This window comes from Melanotaenia boesemani, chromosome 12, assembly GCF_017639745.1.
Source record: "Melanotaenia boesemani isolate fMelBoe1 chromosome 12, fMelBoe1.pri, whole genome shotgun sequence".
Classification (NCBI taxonomy): domain Eukaryota; kingdom Metazoa; phylum Chordata; class Actinopteri; order Atheriniformes; family Melanotaeniidae; genus Melanotaenia; species Melanotaenia boesemani.
In genome coordinates, this window is record NC_055693.1 from 15,236,967 (window position 1) to 15,259,490 (window position 22,524).

General features: G+C 37.0%; 1 protein-coding gene across 2 annotated transcripts; it reads left to right on the forward strand.

The window, feature by feature from the left end:
• The first annotated feature begins 3,394 nt into the window (after window positions 1–3,394).
• Window positions 3,395–20,976, forward strand: LOC121650811 (protein sidekick-2-like). 2 transcript variants are annotated; one of them, XM_042002560.1, is made up of 6 exons: window positions 3,395–3,497; window positions 4,752–4,854; window positions 4,944–5,264; window positions 5,426–5,444; window positions 6,968–7,034; window positions 7,217–8,256. In XM_042002560.1, exons 2-6 carry the CDS (start codon window positions 4,788–4,790, stop codon window positions 7,313–7,315), a joined length of 573 nt encoding a protein of 190 aa, XP_041858494.1. In that variant the 5' UTR covers window positions 3,395–3,497; window positions 4,752–4,787; the 3' UTR covers window positions 7,316–8,256. The 2 variants fall into 2 exon arrangements, 1 of the variants encoding a protein (XP_041858494.1); XR_006012331.1 differs by lacking the exons at window positions 3,395–3,497; window positions 4,752–4,854; window positions 4,944–5,264; ... (1 more) ...; window positions 6,968–7,034; window positions 7,217–8,256 and adding exons at window positions 16,241–16,273; window positions 16,363–16,683; window positions 16,773–16,863; window positions 19,659–19,725; window positions 19,908–20,976.
• Window positions 20,977–22,524: the final 1,548 nt, after the last annotated feature.

A 22,524-nucleotide genomic window follows, 5' to 3' on the forward strand; every position in this document is an offset into this window, starting at 1 on the left:
TCTGCCCGGGGATTTCTGAGAGGCATCTCAAATAATCACAAACATCCATCAGTGCCTGAGACGGTCAGAAACTACTGTAGCTACAGTGAATGAATCTCTTGATATGCACATATCAGTACATGCTCCACCCACATACACAAACACAATTACATTTGTTTTGCTTCTAGACATTTTCTATGATGTCTTTCTCTGAGGTCTGCAGTGGAAAATGTGGGACTGTGTGAGTGTGAATGAGAGTGCAAAGAAATACAAATTTAAACAAGCCAACAAACAGGAACATCTTTGTGTATGTGTGTGTGTGTGTGTGTGTGTGTGTGTGTGTGTGTGTGTGTATGTGGTTAAGCGCTGAAGGTTAGGGCTTTCAGCCAAAGGTGCAAATGTGAAGGATGGTCTTACAGAAACAGGTAATTTGATCACACATCCTGTTTCGCTCTATAATGCATGCACAAAATTTCTCTGTCCATATTACACATTATATTCAGATTTCAAAGCTAGAAAAATTAAGAGATTATGGATCCAATCAAAACAATTAATACATACTAGTATTTAAATTTTTAATTTATTTATTTATTCATTTTTTCTCTTTGATCGAAAGAAAAGAAATAAGACAGAGAGAATTCCCACATTTTTTGGTAAGAAAAATGTTCTATTTTCTTGCCTGTTGGGTCTGCACTCTGGTGAATGTGATCAAGGGTGCATATTGACTGCCATCACCAAACAGCGTATTCATTAAGCTGGCATCCGGATTTAAAAAAAAAGAGAAAGACGACAGCAACCATGCATATAAGCACACACAGCACTTTTCATACATAGGCAGCACAAAGTGCTTTACATAATAAAATGCATACAAAAACAATGTTTGGCAATAGAAAAGAATATAAAACAGCAACTAAAACTCCACTCCTACTCTTACTCTCTCTCACACACACACACACACACACTATAATCTGTCTTGACATTACTGTGAGGAAACGATATCTTGCAGGCCGGGACCCACACAACAGCCATTTGGGTTGTTGTGCAGGGCCCCTTGCCACCCAGACCACAGCCATCCCCATGGCAACATTCCTGCAGACCAAGCAGACAATGGTTCCAGGGTGGAGGATCCCCTTGAGGAATACACTGTAGTTAAAAATGTTAAAAGTAGAAAATTAAATAAAGCTAAACACAATGAAGACGAAAAAGAACTAAATATATGAAAGTTTAACTAAGAATCAAGCACAGTGTGAGGGGGGAGGTTTCTGTGCAAGCAGGCACGTGTATGATATCAGACATCTACAAAGCACTAGTGCTACTTTGTACAACCACAGACCCGGGCCAAGCACGTATTTGATATGAGCTCCGCCTATCAGAAACCCTAAGCATGAGGAAGTTCCTGCTCCCCAGACACCTGCTGCTAACACATTACCATTAAATGGACCTTCATCTTGCTATCAGATCTAAAAAAAAAAAAGCTTTGATGGTCACACTTCAAATTTTTAACAGCAAATTTGTAAACAGTCTTTAGCCAGAGGCTTCTTTAGCTTTACAATGACCTGTACAAGAGTTAATTCTGGCCCACAAGAAGTCTTACACGAAACTTCTGCGATGTTTATATCCTAAAAGACTATTTGATCCTCTTAATTTATCATTTCTGCAATTAATTAATGAAACCATTAGTCATTCAGTATTATATCACAACATTACAATTTTAAAGTAGAAGTGAAAATAATGAAAACACTAGAACAATATAAGCACCCAACAATTCTCTTAAAGACAATCAGTAAAGTTATTTCATGAAAACAGAACCTTTTGCAGGATAGACTTTACTATATATGAAAACTAACCCCTGACTACAGAATATGTGCTGTACGTGACGGATCTTTAACAGGATGCAACATTCGGGAAACCGTGTGGAAAGTATAAAAAAACTATTTTCCACTTGGTCAGTCTGCTTAGTTCTTTAGCACACTTACCTGTGTTTAACCTGATGTTTTGCAGTTGGAGGAGTTGGAGGAAGCTGGACATTTACAGCAACATAAAGAGGCCTCTAATAAGGGAGGCAGCATACAGTAAAGTTACTTCCTCACTGCTGCTTCCTCCATTAAAGCCTTTATTCTTTATGAGCCCCTTCTACTGCTTGCTGCCGCTTATGTTCAACTCAGATTTGAAAATCAAGGAAAACACACACCTTCAATCTCAGTAGACTTTGTGTTTTGTCACACTTCATGCCTGAGCGCTATGGCAGAAATTGAGAAGTTAGAAAAGATTAAGTAGAAATAATTTACCAGTGTGCTTTAATAAAGTGATTTTCAAACTGGGGCTCTAGAACCCCCATAGGGGACACAAGATAATTTCAGGAGGTCGCCAGATAATTTAAAAAAAATATATAGCCTACATTTATCCAATAAACTTGATATTTTTTAATAAGGGTTGTCAAAATTAAAGCATTAATAAAGAGATAAATCTTTAAACAACTAAGTTAAACACAAGCCATATTAAAAATCTGAATCTGACATTATTGCAGTGTGAAAAGCTGATTTTAGGCATGTAGGTGCCTTGTCACAGTGAACCACCAAGAACAACTTTATCTTCCTTGTTCATGCAGATTCTGACGATTTTCCCGCCTTACATTTAAAGGGTGGCTGCAAGATAGCCCATTTGATACATGACACAATTAATCAGTTAAAGAGTTTTTAAATGTATTTGGTCTTTCTGCACAATGTTCTCTAAAGCCTGTAAATCTGTTGAGCTTTGCTTAGACTTACACCTCTGCAAAATGTGTTTCCTGTTCCTGTATATTCTTAGCAGTTGTCCATAAGCCCCCCAGTGTGTGAGTGCATGCATATGTGTGAAATAAAACAGATGATAAACACAATCTGTAGGAAACACCACTAACATTAAATGCCCTTACTTCCAATTTCCAATAAAGAAAGATCAACTAAATATTTGATGGACAAATGTTAAATCTGAAAGTATTTTGTTTGCCAATTAGACTCTGATGCACCATCACGGTGGAGCTGTGACATGAGTGAAAGAAAGACATAGAATGTGAGTATTTTAAAGAACAGGGATCAGACTAGCTGGTTAAAAAATAGGCAAGAAGATGACAGAATTAAGAACAAGGTGACGTTTTAAAGCATATGTAGTAGAAAGGCTGCTTACCTGATTAGATTCAGGTAGATGATTACGATTGGTGTCCAGCCAATGGCAGCACGGTGCCCGTCACGTACAAGCAGCTGATTTTGATGCTGCAGGTAGATTGATCTCGGGCTCGCTCCACATTTGCTTTTGCTTGGAAACTGAAGGTGATCCTACAAACATCCAAAATCCACTCGCCACACATAGTAATGTCACGATCAGAGATGGGGAGGAAGGATGCAAAAGCACAAATACTAGAAGGTGGACATAAGAACAAAAATTTATCAAATGTGGTTGTTTGACTCTCTGTGTTGGCCCTGCGATGGACTGTCGACCTGTCCAGGGTGTACCCTGCTACTTGCCTAGAAGCCGTTGGGGTAAGCTTCAGCCTTCTCATGACCCAGCATTGGAATAAACAGGGATAGAAAACAACCACACCATCATGCAACCCAAGTAAAAACATCAAGTTTCTACCATAGATGTTAATTTAAATAAATAAATAAATAAAAAGAAAAAAAAAATTGGTACAGCATAAGACACACCGATACAAATACTTTGCATCACTGCTGTTTTTAAAAGATATGAATTAAAATCATCTAATTTGAGTTGTCAAAGCTTGAACAATGACAACAAAAAATTATACAACTTATTTGTGCTGGAGTGTTTCCACCACAAGAGACCTTTGAGTATTTCCTGTAGATTAATAGAGAGATGAAAGCCATCATAGACATGGTTTTAATTCTGTTTTACTCCACAAAAAGAGCAGTTGACATTTTATTAAAATAGTTATTTGTGTTGTAAAACTTGAAAAAGAGTTCTGAAAACATCCACACTTCAAGCAGAAGTGGAACAGCTCAACAAAAAGACAGGAAGATACTAATTTAGCAAACATGATTCATAACCACAAAGTCTGAGACGACCAGATGCCTAAAAACTCTGTATATTTACCTCAGGTAATATCTTAAATTAAAGACAAAGCAAAGAAAGCTCTGGTCAGCTTTGACTCTTACATGATACCTTGTCGATGTGTCTTAGTACCTTTATAGTTAATAAAGAAAGAAAACAGTGAATGTAGTAAACTAATATAGACAGCTTTTATCATGACAGCAAACTATGAACACCAACCCAAACCTGTTTTTGTGGCTGACATGTCTGAGTGTTTTCTGTAAAAAAAAAAAAGCCAACTGATGTTTAACATTGTTGTTTTCAGAAGACAAAACAAACATAGCTTTTGTTGTTTCTATTACCAACTAAATGACAAAAGAGAATCACCATGACTGTATTTAAGGATTACTGTCTGCTTGATTAATTAAATGTGAGACGTGGAGCAACTTTGAAGTTTTCCTGAACAGCTTGAAAGTAGATTTTCACAGTGTGGGAACATTTTATCTTAGAGGGCAGAAGGTTTTTGTGATGTTTATAAAAGTGGTTTTATCTATGAAATGATAAGGTTACCAGCTTATTTTCACATACTGTATTATAATCCATGAATTGTCAGTATATCATTTTAGACAGAACAAATGTGACTTAACTTTATCTACAGGTGTGACATGTAACTTAGTCTTAAGCTTAACAAAACGACCACTAACCACTTCCTTTTCTCTGCGCCACCTCCACTTGTACTAATCAAGCAGGTAGTGTAGCTCCAGTTTGACTCTTGCTGCCTGATGGACATGATCAGTCTAAATCCAGCAGTGTTCATCTTCATTCAGCTGATATGGCCGGCCTTTGCAGGTACAGAACAGATTTGTGTTTGATAAATGTTTTCATCCGTATTGAACAAGAGATTCTATAATTCATTGATTGTTTTCTTCAAACTTCAGGGACTATAGCATCTGACCACCAGAATGTATCGGTGTCAGAGGGAGATTCAGTCGTGTTCAACTGCAACACATCTGAGAAACATACGAAACACATCACCTGGACCAAAGGCATATTTATGTTTTCATGGTCTGTACAGCTTCAGCAAAACTTTTCAAACTTCTCTGACAGAGTTACAATGGACTCCGTCAACAAGTCAAAGCTAAAAATTGTTAGTGCTCAACTTAATGATTCAGGACTTTATACATGTGAGATAACTGACAACCGAGGCATCAACAGTATTACATGGAATTTAACTGTTTTTAAGAAAGTTTTTAAGAAAGGTATGTAAAGAAAAGCACGACTGAACGCATCATCATACTGCTCATACTTTAAACTGTACTTAAATTAATAAGAAACTTTTTTCTAACAGAAACAAGTTTACTTAGTAATGTCGTATTCATCCCTTCCCTTGCTGCTGGATTCCTTCTATGTTGCACCACAGCAGTTATCTGTCTCTGCAGGTAAGTAATACCTTTAAGCTGCAAATGTTCATGTAAAACACAACAATCTCTTCATTTCTTGTTCTTGTACAGAGCTTCTATCTCTATTGGGTCAGCTGATTATGTTAAGTCATATTTTAGATTGCATCTTGTTTTAAATAAATTATATTTTTACTTTGGACCCCTCCTGGTAAAATGCTGCACAGTTAAGTTTAGCGTGTGGTGCTGTTACTGCAGCACTGATAAAGTTGAGTTTGGGAATTAAATCTTTCATTAAGTCTGTTTTATTGCTCCACCCACTTCTCATGGATCTAAAGTTATTCACATTAACATGTTTATATAATGTTGTCAAAGCAGGATGTAACAAAAAGTGTCATGTCTTACAGCAACATGACATAAAATACCAAAATGCAATTATATAGAAAGAGTCATGAAGTTGATTAAATATTTTGTAAAAACATTCCTTAAATATAACTGAAAACATTTTAATAAAAAGTGAGTATGTCAAAATGGACATTAAACTCGCTCTTTTGATTCTGTGATGAGGACAATGTTTATTTCATTTAGACTAAAGTGATAATATAAGACATCCAGGACTATAAATCTCACTTTTACTGTACAGTGTTCAGTAACAACAAAGTAGGTTGTTGGAAATCTATACGCAAAGTAAGGCAATATAAATGCTGATATACTGTGAGTCAAAGAGAAAAAACTGACTATCAAAGCATGTTGGAGGCCATTTTTGTGTCACAACAAACATTAGCTAAATTTCTGTGCTTGTACACTAGTGATGTGCGGATCGATACCAAAATATCGATACTACCAATATTACTACAGCTTTTTATATTCTAGAATCAATTTTCATGTCAGAACATCGATATTTTACTGATTTAGGGTAAAAATGCAGTTTTTAACAAACTGGAATACAGTAAAAAGTAGTTATAATATCAGGATCTTCTCCAAATTATACCCAGTTGGCAGGAACTACTTTTTCTTCCGCCTGCCAAAGTCATATGTGAAAGTGTCGGGGCTCAGCAGCTCATCTCTCACTCACTCAGTCTGTTACATCATGGGTAGAGCTGAACTGCAACGATGCGATGTATGATGTGTGTGGGAAGACAAAGGTATTGCAGCAACACCACAAACCTCCTTAAACATCTGAGAGTCAACCATAGCACAGTATATAATTATGATGAAGATGAGGAAATTAGCAGGTTAGGTGCTGCAAGCGAAGACAAGTTACTCTTGCAGTCCTTTGATGCTGCAGGCCGGTTCTAACCGCTATTCAGAGGGAGAAAATGTTTAGCTGTGTACCACTGATGCTATCACTGATGTCTACCAATGGCTAAATGAGTGTTACTGTCATGCATGTGTCAGTTGCTACTTAGTACCTGACAACTTGATGCAGTCTGTGTGATGTTTGTATGTAACTGAAGGCTTCTGCTACAAATATTTACAATAGCTGCTTGTGCACGATGTTTCATCTCACATAAACAAGTGGAAGAGGCAAAGAAAAGCTGTTGGTGACTCTTTATTCTCTGCAGTAAATATGGGACCAGAACAGAAAATCAGAATCCATTCCAGGACCAGTTTCAGTCTCAGACAGAAGAGGTCAGAGAAACTTTTTCATTTTTAAACCTTTCCTGATTTCTGTCTCAAAGGCTGCATTGACTAATTTGCAGCACTGACTAAGCTTGCCTCCAGCTTCATCTCTGTTCATTGGTAAATCAACAGCACCCTCTATCTGTGTCTCCGTTTGGGTCCACCAGTCACTAACCTATATTTTGTTACAGGCGGTCAACATGCAATTACAAGGTGGTACGAATCATCAGAGAAACAAGCGGAGGAGAGAGTACATGGAGAGACTGAATTCAATCTATGATCATTTCTAAACAGACACGCCATAGAGAAACATCAACATGGATCCATTTTGCAAAGGAAGGCTGGGAAACGTGGGAAATAACCCCTATGTCTTCCTGTGAAAGAATGTTTTACCTTGCTGATAGTATATAAATGTTTCAGTGTTTTTCATGAGCACATTTTATTGGACATTTTTCCGGTTGTTCTACTTTACGTTCTCAGTGTTGCAATTTAATAATTATCTCTGGATATCATAAATCATCCCAAATTGACTCTGTATAGTTTACCTGAGTGGCAAACTAAAATCTAAAGTTTTGTTTTAAGTTAGTCCAGTTGAGGCCATGTGCAGATATTAGTTACTTTGAGTTGACCTGCTGCTCTACAGGAGGATTTACCAATATTTCTAGTCTATAACAAGATGGCATACATAACTGTGTGAGATTAAAAGAATAACTTTCCTTCAAGTTTCAGTATTTCAGACAGTTTTTAAAATTTTGTGCCATCAGAGTCACGTTCAGGATTTTTGCAGGGAGGAAGGACTTTGAATGTAAGGTTACAGGTTTGGTCCTAATAATGTTGAATCATTTGTTATTGAAACATGCAGATGACTCCTTTGAGAACTCATCACTGTTTGAGCCACAAAACCTGAATTTATAAACAGGCTGGAGGAAAAAAAATAGTAAATAAATAAAACAACTTTTAGTTTTGAAACATGATGTTGGGGCAGCATGTTGCACTACAACAGCTTCCACCTGCTTTTTCATTGACAACATGACTGTGGGGCTTCTGTCTGTTTTTCTCTCTTTTGATATTTTGATGGTGGTGAAAAGTGCTGTACTAACAAAGCCTCCTACAAATATTCAGTTGGAAGTCCTGGTAACTGTGAAGGCCATTGCAACTGATATTGTTTTCATGGATCTACACAGCAAACCATGCAGTGATGTTTCACTGTATGAGAGGTTCCCCTCCAGAATCTGTAACCATTTTTTTTTAGCTAAATCTTAAACCAAATAAATTTCTAAATATTGAGTCATGTTTTTATTAGAAAAAATGTGGTATAAATATAAAACCTGGACCTCTTTTTATCCAAAACTGAAGACTGACGGTGCATTTGGGGGCAGTGGAGGTTAGTAGGGGTGCAAATCCTAAATGTAGGTTTAGGGTTTTATACATTTGATCCTCAGATACAATAAAACACTAAATATATTTTATGGTTTTGAAATGTACCTTTCCCTAAGACGTAAGCTGAGATGAAGAATATTTCTTTTTCTTGTCAGGTCCTGTCAGGTTAAGACTGTATGACTACTTTGTGGTCTATTGCAGTGGTTCTCAACCTGGGGGCCAGGATCCCCAAGGGATCCACCAAAGAGTATAGAGGGTCCCCAAGGCTTTGACCATTCCACACAGACACGAGTTGATGAGTTTTGTTTTGTTTTTTTTTTGTTTTTTTTGTTTTGATTTTGTTTGTTTTTAGTTTGTTTTTTGTCTGTTTTTAAATCATCTGGACATTTTTTTGACATAGAAAAAGCATTTGGGGAGCCTGATAACTCTAACTTTTTAAACCAGGTCCCAAAGTGAATTAACTGGGGTCCTCAAAATCTGCTATACAACTTTTTAATACATGGATTCTTAGTCAAAAATAAATAATAGGAGAAAGAATATATATATATATATATATATATATAAACACTTATAAGGCCACATCAATTTTCATCCATGTTCTGGGTTTATTGAGGTCAGTGAACAGTAGGGCTGCATGATTATGACCAAAATAATAATCACGATTATTTTGGTCAATATTGTGATCACTATTAATAATCCTGATCATTCAATGTGTTTGGAAAAACATGTATATTTATTGCCCCAATTACAAACAAACAACATTGCAACAATTTTTACTGAAAATTTTAATTTTAAATTAGAATAGATAATAAATAATGCAAAAAAAAAAAAACAAAAAAAAAAACAATTACATTTACTGTTAATTTTTGAGAAATTTGTGTAAATCATGGGGCTACAAAAGATGCTAAAATAAGAGCCATTTGGGAGCCAAGAGAGCCGGCTCTCTGAAAAGAGCCAAACACCCCATCACTAGTATACATAGTTGTAATGGATGCTAGAAGAAGGATGTCTTAAGAAAAGTAAAAATTGATGAAAGAAAACCTGAAAATTGTTTAGAGCAGCAAAAATAAATAAATAATAACATTAAATTCTTCTGTCAATATTTACTTTGTTTTTTAAGTTTAATTTTATAAGGTGTAATTATTTTTTTATTATTATTTTTAATTGGGAGTCTGCAACATGTCACAACACTTAATATTGTAATATTTATGTCCACATTCTTCATTAATAAACATTAATATCTGACGGTAAGCCAGCGCAGGATCATCCAGCAGCAGCTTGGTACGTTTCATTTTCAGTCTGGTCATGAAACAGAGGCGATCATCTGCTTCATGAGGAACAAGCCTCTTCTGGGTGCTTTTGGACGGGGGAGGGGTCTGCGCAGCTCCCACTCACTCTTTCACGTCAGTCTCCCAAAGTCTCCAATATAACCAGAAAAAAGTAGCTAGATTTGTTGGTAGTCGCTAGACTAAAAAAATAAATAAAAAAACAAAATACACCAATCAGGTAATGTTTCTCTCTTTTAAGATTAAACAGATGATGGTATTGCCAGTGTTTTGCATCAGTCTGTTTTCTTTACTCTCTGACTCACTTCATAGATGATCTAAACTAACCTAAACACAATCCTAAAACATGGCAGCTAAGTTAATTTAAAAATATAAAAATCAAAGAATGAAAAAGCCGTCTTTTCTGCATTAAGTCTCAAAATGACAGGTATGTTTTCTCAACGGCTCCTGCAAACTTGTTTTAACTTTCCTCTGCCACATGAGGGCAGTGCTCAACATATGAAACAACTTGAGACAGAGGTGTTTCTAGGTTTTATTTTCCTGCTTTGGTCTTTCCTCTATTTTGTGAAGGAAGTACACATTGTAAAAGTGAGTGCTTAAAAGTATGAATCCCAGCCAGAGAACATTGTTACAGGCGATGCTGTTGTGCTGATGAGGGGAACATTTCTGAACATTTCAGAAAAAGAATCAGAATCAGAATACTTTATTAATCCCAGAGGAAATTGTGTGCACACAGTCGCTCCATACCAAATAAAGAAAGGATAAAATAAAGATAAAAATCTTAATAAGAAAAATGACAAATTACAGTTACAATATCTATATAAACAGGTACCGAGTAAATCCTGCCAGTGAGTAATATGTTCAGTATTTTTAAAATGATAGACCGTAAAATATAAATGTAGTGCAAAGTGCAAATGTATAACCGAAGATGTTGTTGCTGTATGGAGGAGTTGTACAGTTTGATGGTCACAGGTAGGAATGATTTCCTGTGTCGTTTAGTGGAGCATTTAGGTGGCATCAGTTTCTCACAGAACGTACTCCTGTGACTAATTAGCAGGTTATGAAGCGGGTGGGAGATATTGTTCAGTATTGTCAGTATTATAGACAACATTCGCTTCTCTGACACCACCGTCAGAGAGTCCAGCTCCATCCCCACAACGTTACTGGCCTTGCGGATCAGTTTGTTCACTTTGTTTGTGTCTGCAACCCTCAGCCTGCTGCCCCAGCATGCAACAGCATAGAGGATAGCACTGGCCACAACAGACTCATTAAACATCCTAAGCAGCATTTGGCAGATGTTAAATGACCTTAGTTGCCTCAAAAAATAGAGACGGCTCTGGCCCTTCTTGTAAAGTGCAGCAATGTTCTTAACCCATATTTATTGTCAATATGCACTCCACAGCAGTGCTTGTTATGAAATCAATTGCCGTCAGATAAAGATGGACCTTTCCTGCTCAAGTTCATTTTCAGCCAGAGTTAACCCTTAGCACCAGCTCTGTGGGCTTTGTGTTCTACGTTTTTTGGAGGAATGTTTATTTGTCTGTTTACACTGAAAAATTATCCAGAATCCTTCTCTCTGTGGAAGCTGAATGCTGGACACAGTAAAAATGGACACATGCCATGTTTCTGATGGGACTGTAGGTGGTGCTCTGCAGAACCATCAGTGATAGCTGATTTTATTTTCAGAGGGCAGATGTGGTTTTCCTGTTGAAGAAAACTACATGTTAATATAATGTTGATTTATTGAAGCTTCTCTCGTCACCCTCTCCCTGAGCTATTTTTACTAGAGATAAAATACAAAGAGATGTAGCTAAAGTGACATTTCCTACTTTATATATACTATCCATTTAAACATGTCACAGGCTAATTTTATAGTGACTGAAACGCTGCTAAAATCAACATGGACAGAAAAACAACCACTTTTTAAATGAGGTTATGAAGCGAAGAAAGCACATTTTACTCAGTGAAGTAGTTCTACATATTTATAAAGTATAGCTCTCAAATAATGTATTGCCATAAAAACAATAAAAGCTACATTGATTCAAGATGTGAAATGTCTCAGAAATTACTACAATGACAAAAATATATTCTGCTGTGTGATGAACATGCAAATCTCAGCAGACATGCTGTTCTTGGCATCACACCAGGTCTGCTCAGGGTCCGGCACCTGCTGGTAACATATATAAAATATTCACCTCTGTTTACAGAAGATAAAAAAGAATTCGGAGGTCTGTGTGTGTAACGTGCATTTGTAATGGGAAGGCGTGTTGTGGTAAAGGGGAATTTGCTCAGTTAGCCAGATAAAGCTACCACAAGGTTGACAAACTCACAGCGACACTGGTACTGAATATTCCACAGCGCGTGCACTTTAATAAAAAGGACATTCGTCAACCATATAAAGCTCGGTTGGACGGCTACTGTCTCGTTATACATAAATAAAACAGTGCGACACAACACGTCCGTCACAACGAGGTGGAAAAAGAAAAGAAAAAGAGCTGAGCTCCCAAATGTCCGTCTGCAGTCCAAGCGTGTGCAAGACGATCTTTTTTTTTTTTTTTTTTTTTTTTTTTTTCAACTTTATTGAGACTTATTGAAACATACAAAACAATTCACGAATACACGGATCAAAAGTGTAAAAAGTGTGCAAGACCATAGATATATATAGAACGCTAGATGCCTTATGGCGGAGTCTTAAACGGCATCACAGGTCGGCCATCTTACCACAGGTTCGCTTCCTGGCAGAATCTGTTGAACCTGAGGTAAACCAAGGTAAGGTCAGTGATATGCTGAAACATTATTATTCTTATCTCGATGAAATTTTGACGGATTTACAAATGGTTGGATTTATTAGAAACAGTATTAACGTGGTTATAATCCTGGATGCTTGGACATGTTGAAATCGCAGATTTTCTCTTCAGAAAACGGTTTAGTCAACGTTGTGTATGGCTAGGCTGCTAGCTAGCACCTAGTAATTTTACGTCGAAGTCAGAGGCAGAATTGGTGTTTCTTTTCAATATAACTAAAGTTGCACATGATTTTCAATTTGGGTTTGGTTTGTTTAAAACATCTTCCATTCTTATTTCTACAGGAAATTTGTTTTTCAAAGAGAACATGCCGGACTTTTGTGCAGCTTATGGCTGCGCTAATCATCGTAGTCTTGACACAAGAAAACGAGGCATTAGCGCAATGTGGATGTTGGGTCTTCGGACACCGAGTTTCAGCTCCTAATTAAATATTTCTAAACAATGTGTTTCAGACTGGTTTTCTATGATTTCATATATGTAAATGTAAATTATACTGTACATTGAGGACATTTGATAATGCTGAAGGTTACCGTTTACTGTTTATACCAATATTAGTGGTATTAACCCTTTCAAGCATGAATTATAAGAAACAGTGCCACATGTTTTTTGCATACAGTATTTTACTTCCAGAGACACATACAGTGATGCTTTTTTATTTCTTGGTCATATTTTACCTTATTTTTTAAATGTATTTTGACAGTTTATTCAAAATTATTAATTAGATAAGCTTTTCATATTTATATTATCTGGCTATTCTATAAAAATATGGCTATCATTTTTATTTTCCTGTTTATCACTAAAGAAAGTTTGGTTATTACAATGTATGAATTTACATATATAAATATTCATTCTAGAGGAAGTGACAGTGTATTGCATGACTCACTGATGTCCCCTGAAGTGGCAAAATTACAAATATCCACCCAAGAATATACTAGAAAACAGCTGTCAAATAGGTGTCCACCGTAGTGGATGCTACGCATGAAAGGGGTAAATTTATATTGTGTATTCTGTGATTATGGTACATTATGAGCATGCATTATATTGAGAGGCGGATGAAGTATTGTCAGAGGTGGGTAAAATGTTCAGTTAAGTTTATCCCCTACATGTATGGTCTCAAGGCCTCAATTATTCAAGTATGCAGTGTCTACAGTATATACATCTGTGTACAGGGTGGGGATTTCAACATAGAGCCTTTCTTATAGCCTATTTGTAATTGGAAATATTAATCTACCTGTTTCAGAAAATTATTTTTAGGACAACATAATCATTAAAGGATTTCAACATAGAGCCTTCCTTATAGCCTATTTGTAATAGGAAATATTAATCTACCTGTTTCATAACATTATTTTTAGGACAACATAATCATTAATAACAATTGAGTATAATTATTACATCCACCCATGTTTATAACAAACCAAACCGTTTGAAAATCTGTTGAAATTTGATCAAGTTATGGTCCTCTGAAAAGTACTTTTACACTACCAACAGCGTTATGGGTGAGAGAGCTACCTGTGGTAAGATGGCCGCCAGGCACGGACGTTCGACTTTGTTGGCTGGCAACGCGGACGAGGCATCTAGCGTTCTATATATATCTATGTGCAAGACGATCTCCTCTCTCGAGAAGCATCTTGCTGACGTCATCATTAGTAGACGACCAAAAGTAGTCTTAAAGGGCCATTCCACAATTACAACTGTTACACTGATAAGATATGAATCTTCTGTGGAGCGTTGGGTGCATTTGTGCGAGTACTGGATGGGGGTTGGGGGGGTGTAAGTGTTGAAGTGCTTGGGGGTCTCTATTTATTAATAGATTATAAGCGCATATTGGCAATACAGATTTATTTTTCCTGTGTGAGTAATTAATTCGAGCATATAGATAATTTAATTTATTTATGGTCTACAGTCGGGAAGTGTTGTGCCTGAACGAGCTCATTGAAGGATCGTTCATGAACTCATTCATATTTTGGGTGAACATGAACTGGACGTACTGTATTTCTGCCTAACAAACATTATTATGAGCGCGCTCATTCTGCCGTTTGTGAACGGCATTCTTTCACAGTTGAACTTTGTTTTCAAGAGAGTTCACAGCCTGGATTTACCAGCATGGTATCCTTCCTCAGATCCTTTGGCGCCTCTTAGTCTACAAAGTCATTATTTTAACAGTGGAAGGTTTTGAGATGAGGGTTAGCAGGTTTCTCTGCAGGTGACTGGGCCTGCTACGAAGCCTGAGCAGCATCGCCCTGTATGGGCAGAAAAAACAAGCTGAAGCTCCCTATCAGCAGCCTGAACGAAGAGTTCATGGTCACTCAGTAGAGGGAACTGCTTCAATACTGGTTAAGACGGGGTGTAAGTGGAGAGCATCCAAGGCTGTGGGCTTTGCAGAGTCAAGGCTACAGTAAAGGGTGCTGGTGGGCACAGTGGCACAGGGAAGAGCTGGTTTGGGTAGTGGTAGAACACCTTGCTATTGTAGGGCACAGGGGAAAGAGAGGAGGTCATTGATCCTTGAGGAGGTGCAAGCTGGAGTAGAGGAGCAGCGGGTCAGCCAGATGAAATGAGAATAAGGCAGCAGGGAGCCTGGCTTGCCAGGGGGCAGGGGTCTGATTGTTGAATGACCCGAAACCCCCAGGTTTCAAACCATCATGCAACCCAAATAAAAAGCATTAAGTACAAAGCATGTTGCCGAAGAAAAAGACAAAAGAAAATTTGGTACAGAAAATTAGTCCATTATATGATATCTAGATGAAAATATTGCTGTATTATTATTATTATTATTATTATTATTATTATTACACGTCACAGACATATTTTAAAACCATCTAAACTGAGTTGTCAAAGTTTGAGCAATGACAACAAAAAATGAGACAACTTATTTGTGCCGAGTGTTTCCACCACAAGGGACCTTTGAGCATTTCCTGTAGATTAACAGAGAGATAAAGCCCATTGTAGAAATGGTTTTAATTCTGTTTTACTCCACAAAAAGTGCAGCTGACATTTTTTGGAAAACTTTTCCCTGTAAACTTTTAGATTTAATCAAATTTAGATTTATTTATTTTGTAAAACTTGAAAAAGAGTTTTGAAAACATTCACACTTCAAGCAGAAGTGGAACATTACACCTCAACAGAAAGACAGGAAGTTACCAGGTTAGCAAACATTATTTATAACCACAAAGTCTGAGACGACCAGATGCCTAAATACTCTCTTTATATTTATCTCAGGTAAATATCTCATATTAAAGAAAAAGCAAAGAAAGCTCTCAGCTTTGACTCTTACATGATACCTTGTCGACGTGTGTAAAAAACAGCCAACAGATGTAAAACATTGTGGTTTTCACAAGACAAAACAAGCATAGCATTTGTTGCTTCTATCACCCACTAAATGACAAAAGAGAATCACCATGACTGTATTTAAGGATTACTGTCTGCTTAATTATCTTAGAGGGCAGAAGGTTTTTATCTGATGTTTATAAAAGTGGCTTTATCTATGAAATGATAAGGTTACCAGCTTATTTTCACATACTGTTTTATCATCCATGAATTGTCAGTATTTCATTTTAGACAGAACAAATGTAACTTAACTTTATCTACAGGTGTGACATGTAACTTAGTCTTAAGCTTAGCAAAACAACAACTAACCACTTCCTTTTCTCTGCGCCGCCTCCACTTGTACTAATCAAGCAGGTAGTGTAGCTCCAGTTTGACTCTTGCTGCCTGATAGACATGATCAGTCTAAATCCAGCAGTGTTCATCTTCATTCAGCTGATATGGCCGGTCTTTGCACGTACAGAACAGACTTGTGTTTCATAAATGTTTTCATCCATATTGAACAAGAGATTCTATAATTCATTGATTGTTTTCTTCTAGCTTCAGGGACTATGCCATCTGACCACCAGAATGTATCGGTGTCAGAGGGACATCCAGTCGTGTTCAACTGCAACATATCTGGGAAAAATACGACACAAATCAACTGGACCAATAGCAGATTTATGTTTTCATGGGCCGTACAGCTTCAGCAAAACTTTTCAAACTTCTCTGACAGAGTTACAATAGACCTCGTCAACAAGTCAAAGCTAAAAATTGTTAGTGCTCAACTTAATGATTCAGGACTTTATACATGTGAGATAACTGACAACCGAGGCGTCAGCAGTATTACATGGAATTTAACTGTTTTTAAGAAAGTTTTTAAGAAAGGTATGTAAAGAAAAGCACGACTGAAGGCATCATCATACTGCTCATACTTTAAACTGTACTTGAATTAATAAGAAATTCTTTTCCAACAGAAACAAGTTTACTTAGTAATGTCGTATTCATCCCTTCACTTGCTGCTGGATTCCTTCTATGTTGCATCACAGCAGTTATCTGTCTCTGCAGGTGAGTAATACCTTTAAGCTGCAAATGTTCATGTAAAAACACAAGAATCTCTTCATTTCTTGTTCTTGTACAGAGCTTCTATCGCTATTGGGTCAGCTGATTATGTTAAGTCATATTTTAGATTGCATCTTGTTTTAAATAAATTATATTTTTACTTTGGACCCCTCCTGGTAAAATGCTGCACAGTTAAGTTTAACGTGTCGTGCTGTTACTGCAGCACTGATAAAGTTGAGTGTGGGAATTAAATCTTTCATTAAGTCTGTTTTATTGCTCCACCCACTTCTCATGGATCTAAAGAAATTCACATTAACATGTTTATATGATGTTGTAAAAGCAGGATGTAACAAAAAGTGTCACGTCTTACAGCAACATAACATAAAATACCAAAATGCAATTATATAGGAAGAGTCATGAAGTTGATTAAATATTTTGTAAAAACTTTCCTTAAATATACCTGAAAACATTTTAATAAAAAGTGAGTATGTCAAAAACTACTGTCATTAAACTTGCTCTTTTGATTCTGTGATGAGGACAATGTTTATTTCATTTACACTAAAGTGATAATATAAGACATCCAGGACTATAAATCTCACTTTTACTGTACAGTGTTCAGTAACAACAAAGTAGGTTGTTGGAAATTTATACACAAAGTAAGGCAATATAAATGCTGATATACTGTGAGTCAAAGAGAAAAAACTGACTATCAAAGCATGTTGGAGGCCATTTTTGTGTCACAACAAACATTAGCAAAATTTCTGTGCTTGTACACTAGTGATGTGCGGATCGATACCAAAATATCGATACTACCAATACTACTACAGCTTTTTATATTCTAGAATCAATTTTCATGTCAGAACATCAATATTTTACTGATTTGGGGTAAAAATGCAGTTTTTAACAAACTGGAATACAGTAAAAAGTAGTTATAATATCAGGATCTTCTCTAAATTATACCCAGTTGGCAGGAACTACTTTTTCTTCCGCCTGTCAAGGTCATATGTGAAAGCGTCGGGGCGCAGCAGCGCGTCTCTCACTCACTCAGTCTGTTGCATCATGGGTAGAGCTGAACTGCAACCAGTGACGTGCGGTCAGGGGAGGCAGTGTCATGATAAAGAAAAAAACATACAATAAATATTAATATTTTCTACTGATCTATGTTAAAAATGCATTTTCAGTATGACTAACACATTTTTGACATTTTATTAAGTAAAAATTGCCAAATTTGAGTATTTCCCGATCAAATCCAGTGCAGAAACCCCGGTGGAGACACGGACGAGCTGTGCTTCAGCTCTGACTGTACCATCCAATACAAACTGGGTTGCATGACAAGTGCTGTTTTCTGTTCCTCAGCATATCGCCAATATCAACTTTACAGAAATATTTGTTATACACCATGACTCTCTACAGTATGTGTAATGTATTTAATGTATTTGTGAGAGAAATATTCCCATTTATCGTACAATAAAGCGCAGAGAAAAGTCAGCAGGTGAGGCAAACAGTACTCTGACTCACCTCAAGGGGGCGCACTCACAAACCAACACTGTGTGTGAGTGTTGCCAACTTATCGACCTTTTTTTTTTTTTTTTTTTTAAAGCGACTAGCGAGAAATCTAGCGACTTTTTCAGTATTGGAGACTTTTGTATACTGACGTATATGAAAGTTTATTCTTCTCAATGAGGAGTGGGTGCTGCTGTGCAGGCCCCTCCCCTGTCCAAAAGCAACCAGAAGAGGCTTCTGGCAGCAGCAGTAGCTGCATTCAGAGCAGGAGATGATCACCTGTTTCATGACCAGGCTGAAATTGAAACGTTCAAAGCTGCTGCAGGATGATTTCGCGCTGGCTTACCGTCAGATATTAATGTCTATTAATGACGAGTGTGGAGGAAAACAAGTGTTGTGAAATGTTGCAGCCTCATAATTAGAAAATTTACCTACACTTAAAAAATTAATCTAGAATAAAAGAAAATATTAACCAAATAATTTGTTTTATTTGAATTAGTTTTGCCTTTTAAAATTTTTTAGCTTGTCTTTTCGTCCTTTTTTGCATTTCCCACGACATTTCTCTCCACAGCAGCCTCCATGTACCAGGCTATTATGCACATTAGATGATGTCATTTAGCGATTTCTAGCGACTTTTAGTGCAGCCAGTAGCTACTTTTCTCCCTGAAGAGTTAGTAACAGTGGGTGTGTGAGTGTAATTGAAAGAGGAATGCTGATAGGATATGAAGCATTACCAGTTGCATGCTGTTGAACGAATGTTGAAATAAGATGCTCTTTTCAGTTCTTACAATTGCAAATCAGTGCCTCACCAACCATAAACTTCACCACACGTCATTGACTGCAACAATGCGATGTATGATGTGTGTGGGAAGACAAAGGTATTGTAGCAACACCACAAACCTCCTTAAACATCTGAGAGTCAACCATAGCACAGTATATAATTATGATGAAGATGCGGAAATTAGCGGGTTAGGTGCTGCAAGCGAGGACAAGTTACTCTTGCAGTCCTTTGATGCTGCAGGCCGGTTCTAACCGCTATTCAGAGGGAGAAAATGTTTAGCTGTGTACCACTGATGCTATCACTGATGTCTACCAATGGCTAAATGAGTGTTACTGTCATGCATGTGTCAGTTGCTACTTAGTACCTGACAACTTGATGCAGTCTGTGTGATGTTTGTATGTAACTGAAGGCTTCTGCTACAAATATTTACAATAGCTGCTTGTGCACGATGTTTCATCTCACATAAACAAGTGGAAGAGGCAAAGAAAAGCTGTTGGTGACTCTTTATTCTCTGCAGAAAATATGGGACCAGAACAGAAAATCAGAATCCATTCCAGGACCAGTTTCAGTCTCAGACAGAAGAGGTCAGAGAAACTTTTTCATCTTTAAACCTTTCCTGATTTCTGTCTCAAAGGCTGCATTGACTAATTTGCAGCACTGACTAAGCTTGCCTCCAGCTTCATCTCTGTTCATTGGTAAATCAACAGCACCCTCTATCTGTGTCTCCGTTTGGGTCCACCAGTCACTAAACTATATTTTGTTACAGGCGGTCAACATGCAATTACAAGGTGGTACGAATCATCAGAGAAACAAGCGGAGGAGAGAGTACATGGAGAGACTGAATTCAATCTATGATCATTTCTAAACTGGCACACCATAGAGAAACATCAAGACAGATCCATTTTGCAAAGGAAGGCCGGGAAACGTGGGAAATAACCCCTCTGTCTTCCTGTGAAAGGAATTTTTACCTTGCTGATAGTATATTAATGTTTCAGCGTGTTTAATGAGCACATTTTATTGGACATTTTTCCGGTTGTTCTACTTTACGTTCTCAGTGTTGCAATTTAATAATTATCTCTGGATATCATAAATCATCCCAAATTGACTCTGTATAGTTTACCTGAGTGGCAAACTAAAATCTAAAGTTTAGTTTTAAGTTAGTCCAGTAGAGGCCATGTGCAGATATTAGTTACTTTTAATTTGACCTGCTGCTCTACAGGAGGATTTACCAATATTTCTAGTCTATAACGAGATGGCACACATAACTGTGTGAGATTAAAAGAATAACTTTCCTTCAAGTTTCAGTATTTCAGACAGTCTTTAACGTTTTGTGCCATCAGAGTCACTTTCAGGATTTTTGCAGGGAGGAAGGACTTTGAATGTAAGGTTACAGGTTTGGTTCTAATAATGTTGAATCATTTGTTATTGATACATGCAGATGATTCCTTTGAGAACTCATCACTGTTAGAGCCATAAAACCTGGATTTATAAACAGGCTGGTGGAAAAAAAATTAATAAATAAATAAAACAACTTTTTGTTTTGAAACATGATGTTGGGGCAGCATGTTGCACTACAACAGCTTCCACCTGCTTTTTCATTGACAACATGACTGTGGAGCTTCTGTATTTTGTCCTCTCATTTGATATTTTGATGGCGGTGAAAAGTGCTGTACTAACAAAGCCTCCTACAAATATTCAGTTGGAAGTCCTGGTAACTGTGAAGGCCATTGCAACTGATATTGTTTTCATGGATCTACACAGCAAAACATGCAGTGATGTTTCACTGTATGAGAGGTTCCCCTCCAGAATCTGTACCCATTTTTTTTTTTAGCTAAATCTTAAACCAAATAAATTTCAAAATCTTGAGTTATGTTTTATTTTCTCAGAAAAGATGTGGTATAAATATAAAACCTGGACCTCTTGTTATCCAAAACTGAACACTGACGGTGCATTTGGGGGCAGTGGAGGTTAGTAAGGGTGCAAATGTAACATAGTTAAATAGGTTCAGGTTAAATCCTGCTAAATGGGGAAAACAATGCCGGTGTGAAATGTACCTGCATCCCTTAGCATAATAGTGACCGCAAGGAACGATGGGTAATCCTCAAAGTAGCGGAGGATTCCCAAGAGGTAGGGTGCAGATGGAATGTCCGTGGACAATATTATTATAAACTCACTGAAAAGTGCTTTGAAATTAAGTTGACTTCTTTTTAGTTTTATATTATATGTTTCAGAGTAATTTCACCATGGTTTTAAGTAATGACTTGAGTTTTGTATGTTTTATTACTGGTGAAAAATTTGGGTTAGGCTAGCTAACATTAACATGTGCCACGTTTCCAGAGTGAGCATGTGCTGTTGTCCGCGCGAGGTGACATTCCTCCCTGTTTGTTACTGATGCAGGTATGTTACTGTATGAAGTTTGTTTTAAGATAAAATGTTCCTGTGGTTATTTATTCGAATTGTATTTTGAAGTTGATAAATGTTTTAACATGAAAAATGCTGGGAAAAAGGGTAACAGTTAAGTGATAAAATTGATAGAGATTTTATAATATTTTTTGTTTAATTCTAGTAATTCTGGTAAGCTGAAAGAAACAGCGTAATTAATTTAATTGTATTTTATTTCATTTATATGACATCAGACCCACTATACAATCACTCCATGTATTGTACAGTTAAATACTGTAAATGTTTTTTTGTGAACTATGGGTAATCCTCAAAGTAGCGGAGGATTCCCACGAGAGTGAGCATGTCCTGTTGTCCGCGCGAGGTGACATTCCTCCCTGTTTGTTACTGATGCAGATGCAGAATAAACTGGATGTTACCCAGACCTGACCAGCTCCAAGAGAGTTAATCACACAATCAGAGAGGACATCACACATCGGTCACACAAATCCTAAATGTGGGTTTAGGGTTTTATACATTTGATCCTCAGATACAATAAAACACTGAATATGTTTTATGGTTTTGAAATGTGCCTTTCCCTAAGATGTAAGCTGAGATAAAAAATATTTCTTTTTCTTGTCAGGTCCTATCAGGTTAAGACTGTATGACTACTTTGTGGTCTATTGCAGTGGTTCTCAACCTGGGGGCCAGGATCCCCAAGGGATCCCCCAAAGAGTATAGAGGGTCCCCAAGGCTTTGACCATTCCACACAGACACGAGTTGATGTGTTTTTTTGTTTTGTTTTTGTTTGTTTGTTTGTTTTTTGTCTGTTTTTAAATCATCTGGACATTTTGTTGACATAGAAAAAGCATTTGGGGAGGCTGAAAACTTTTTAAACCAGATCCCAAAGTGAAGTAACGGGGGTCCTCAAAATCTGCTATACAACTTTTTAATACATGGATTCTAAGTAAAAAATAAATAATAGAGAAAGATATATATAAATA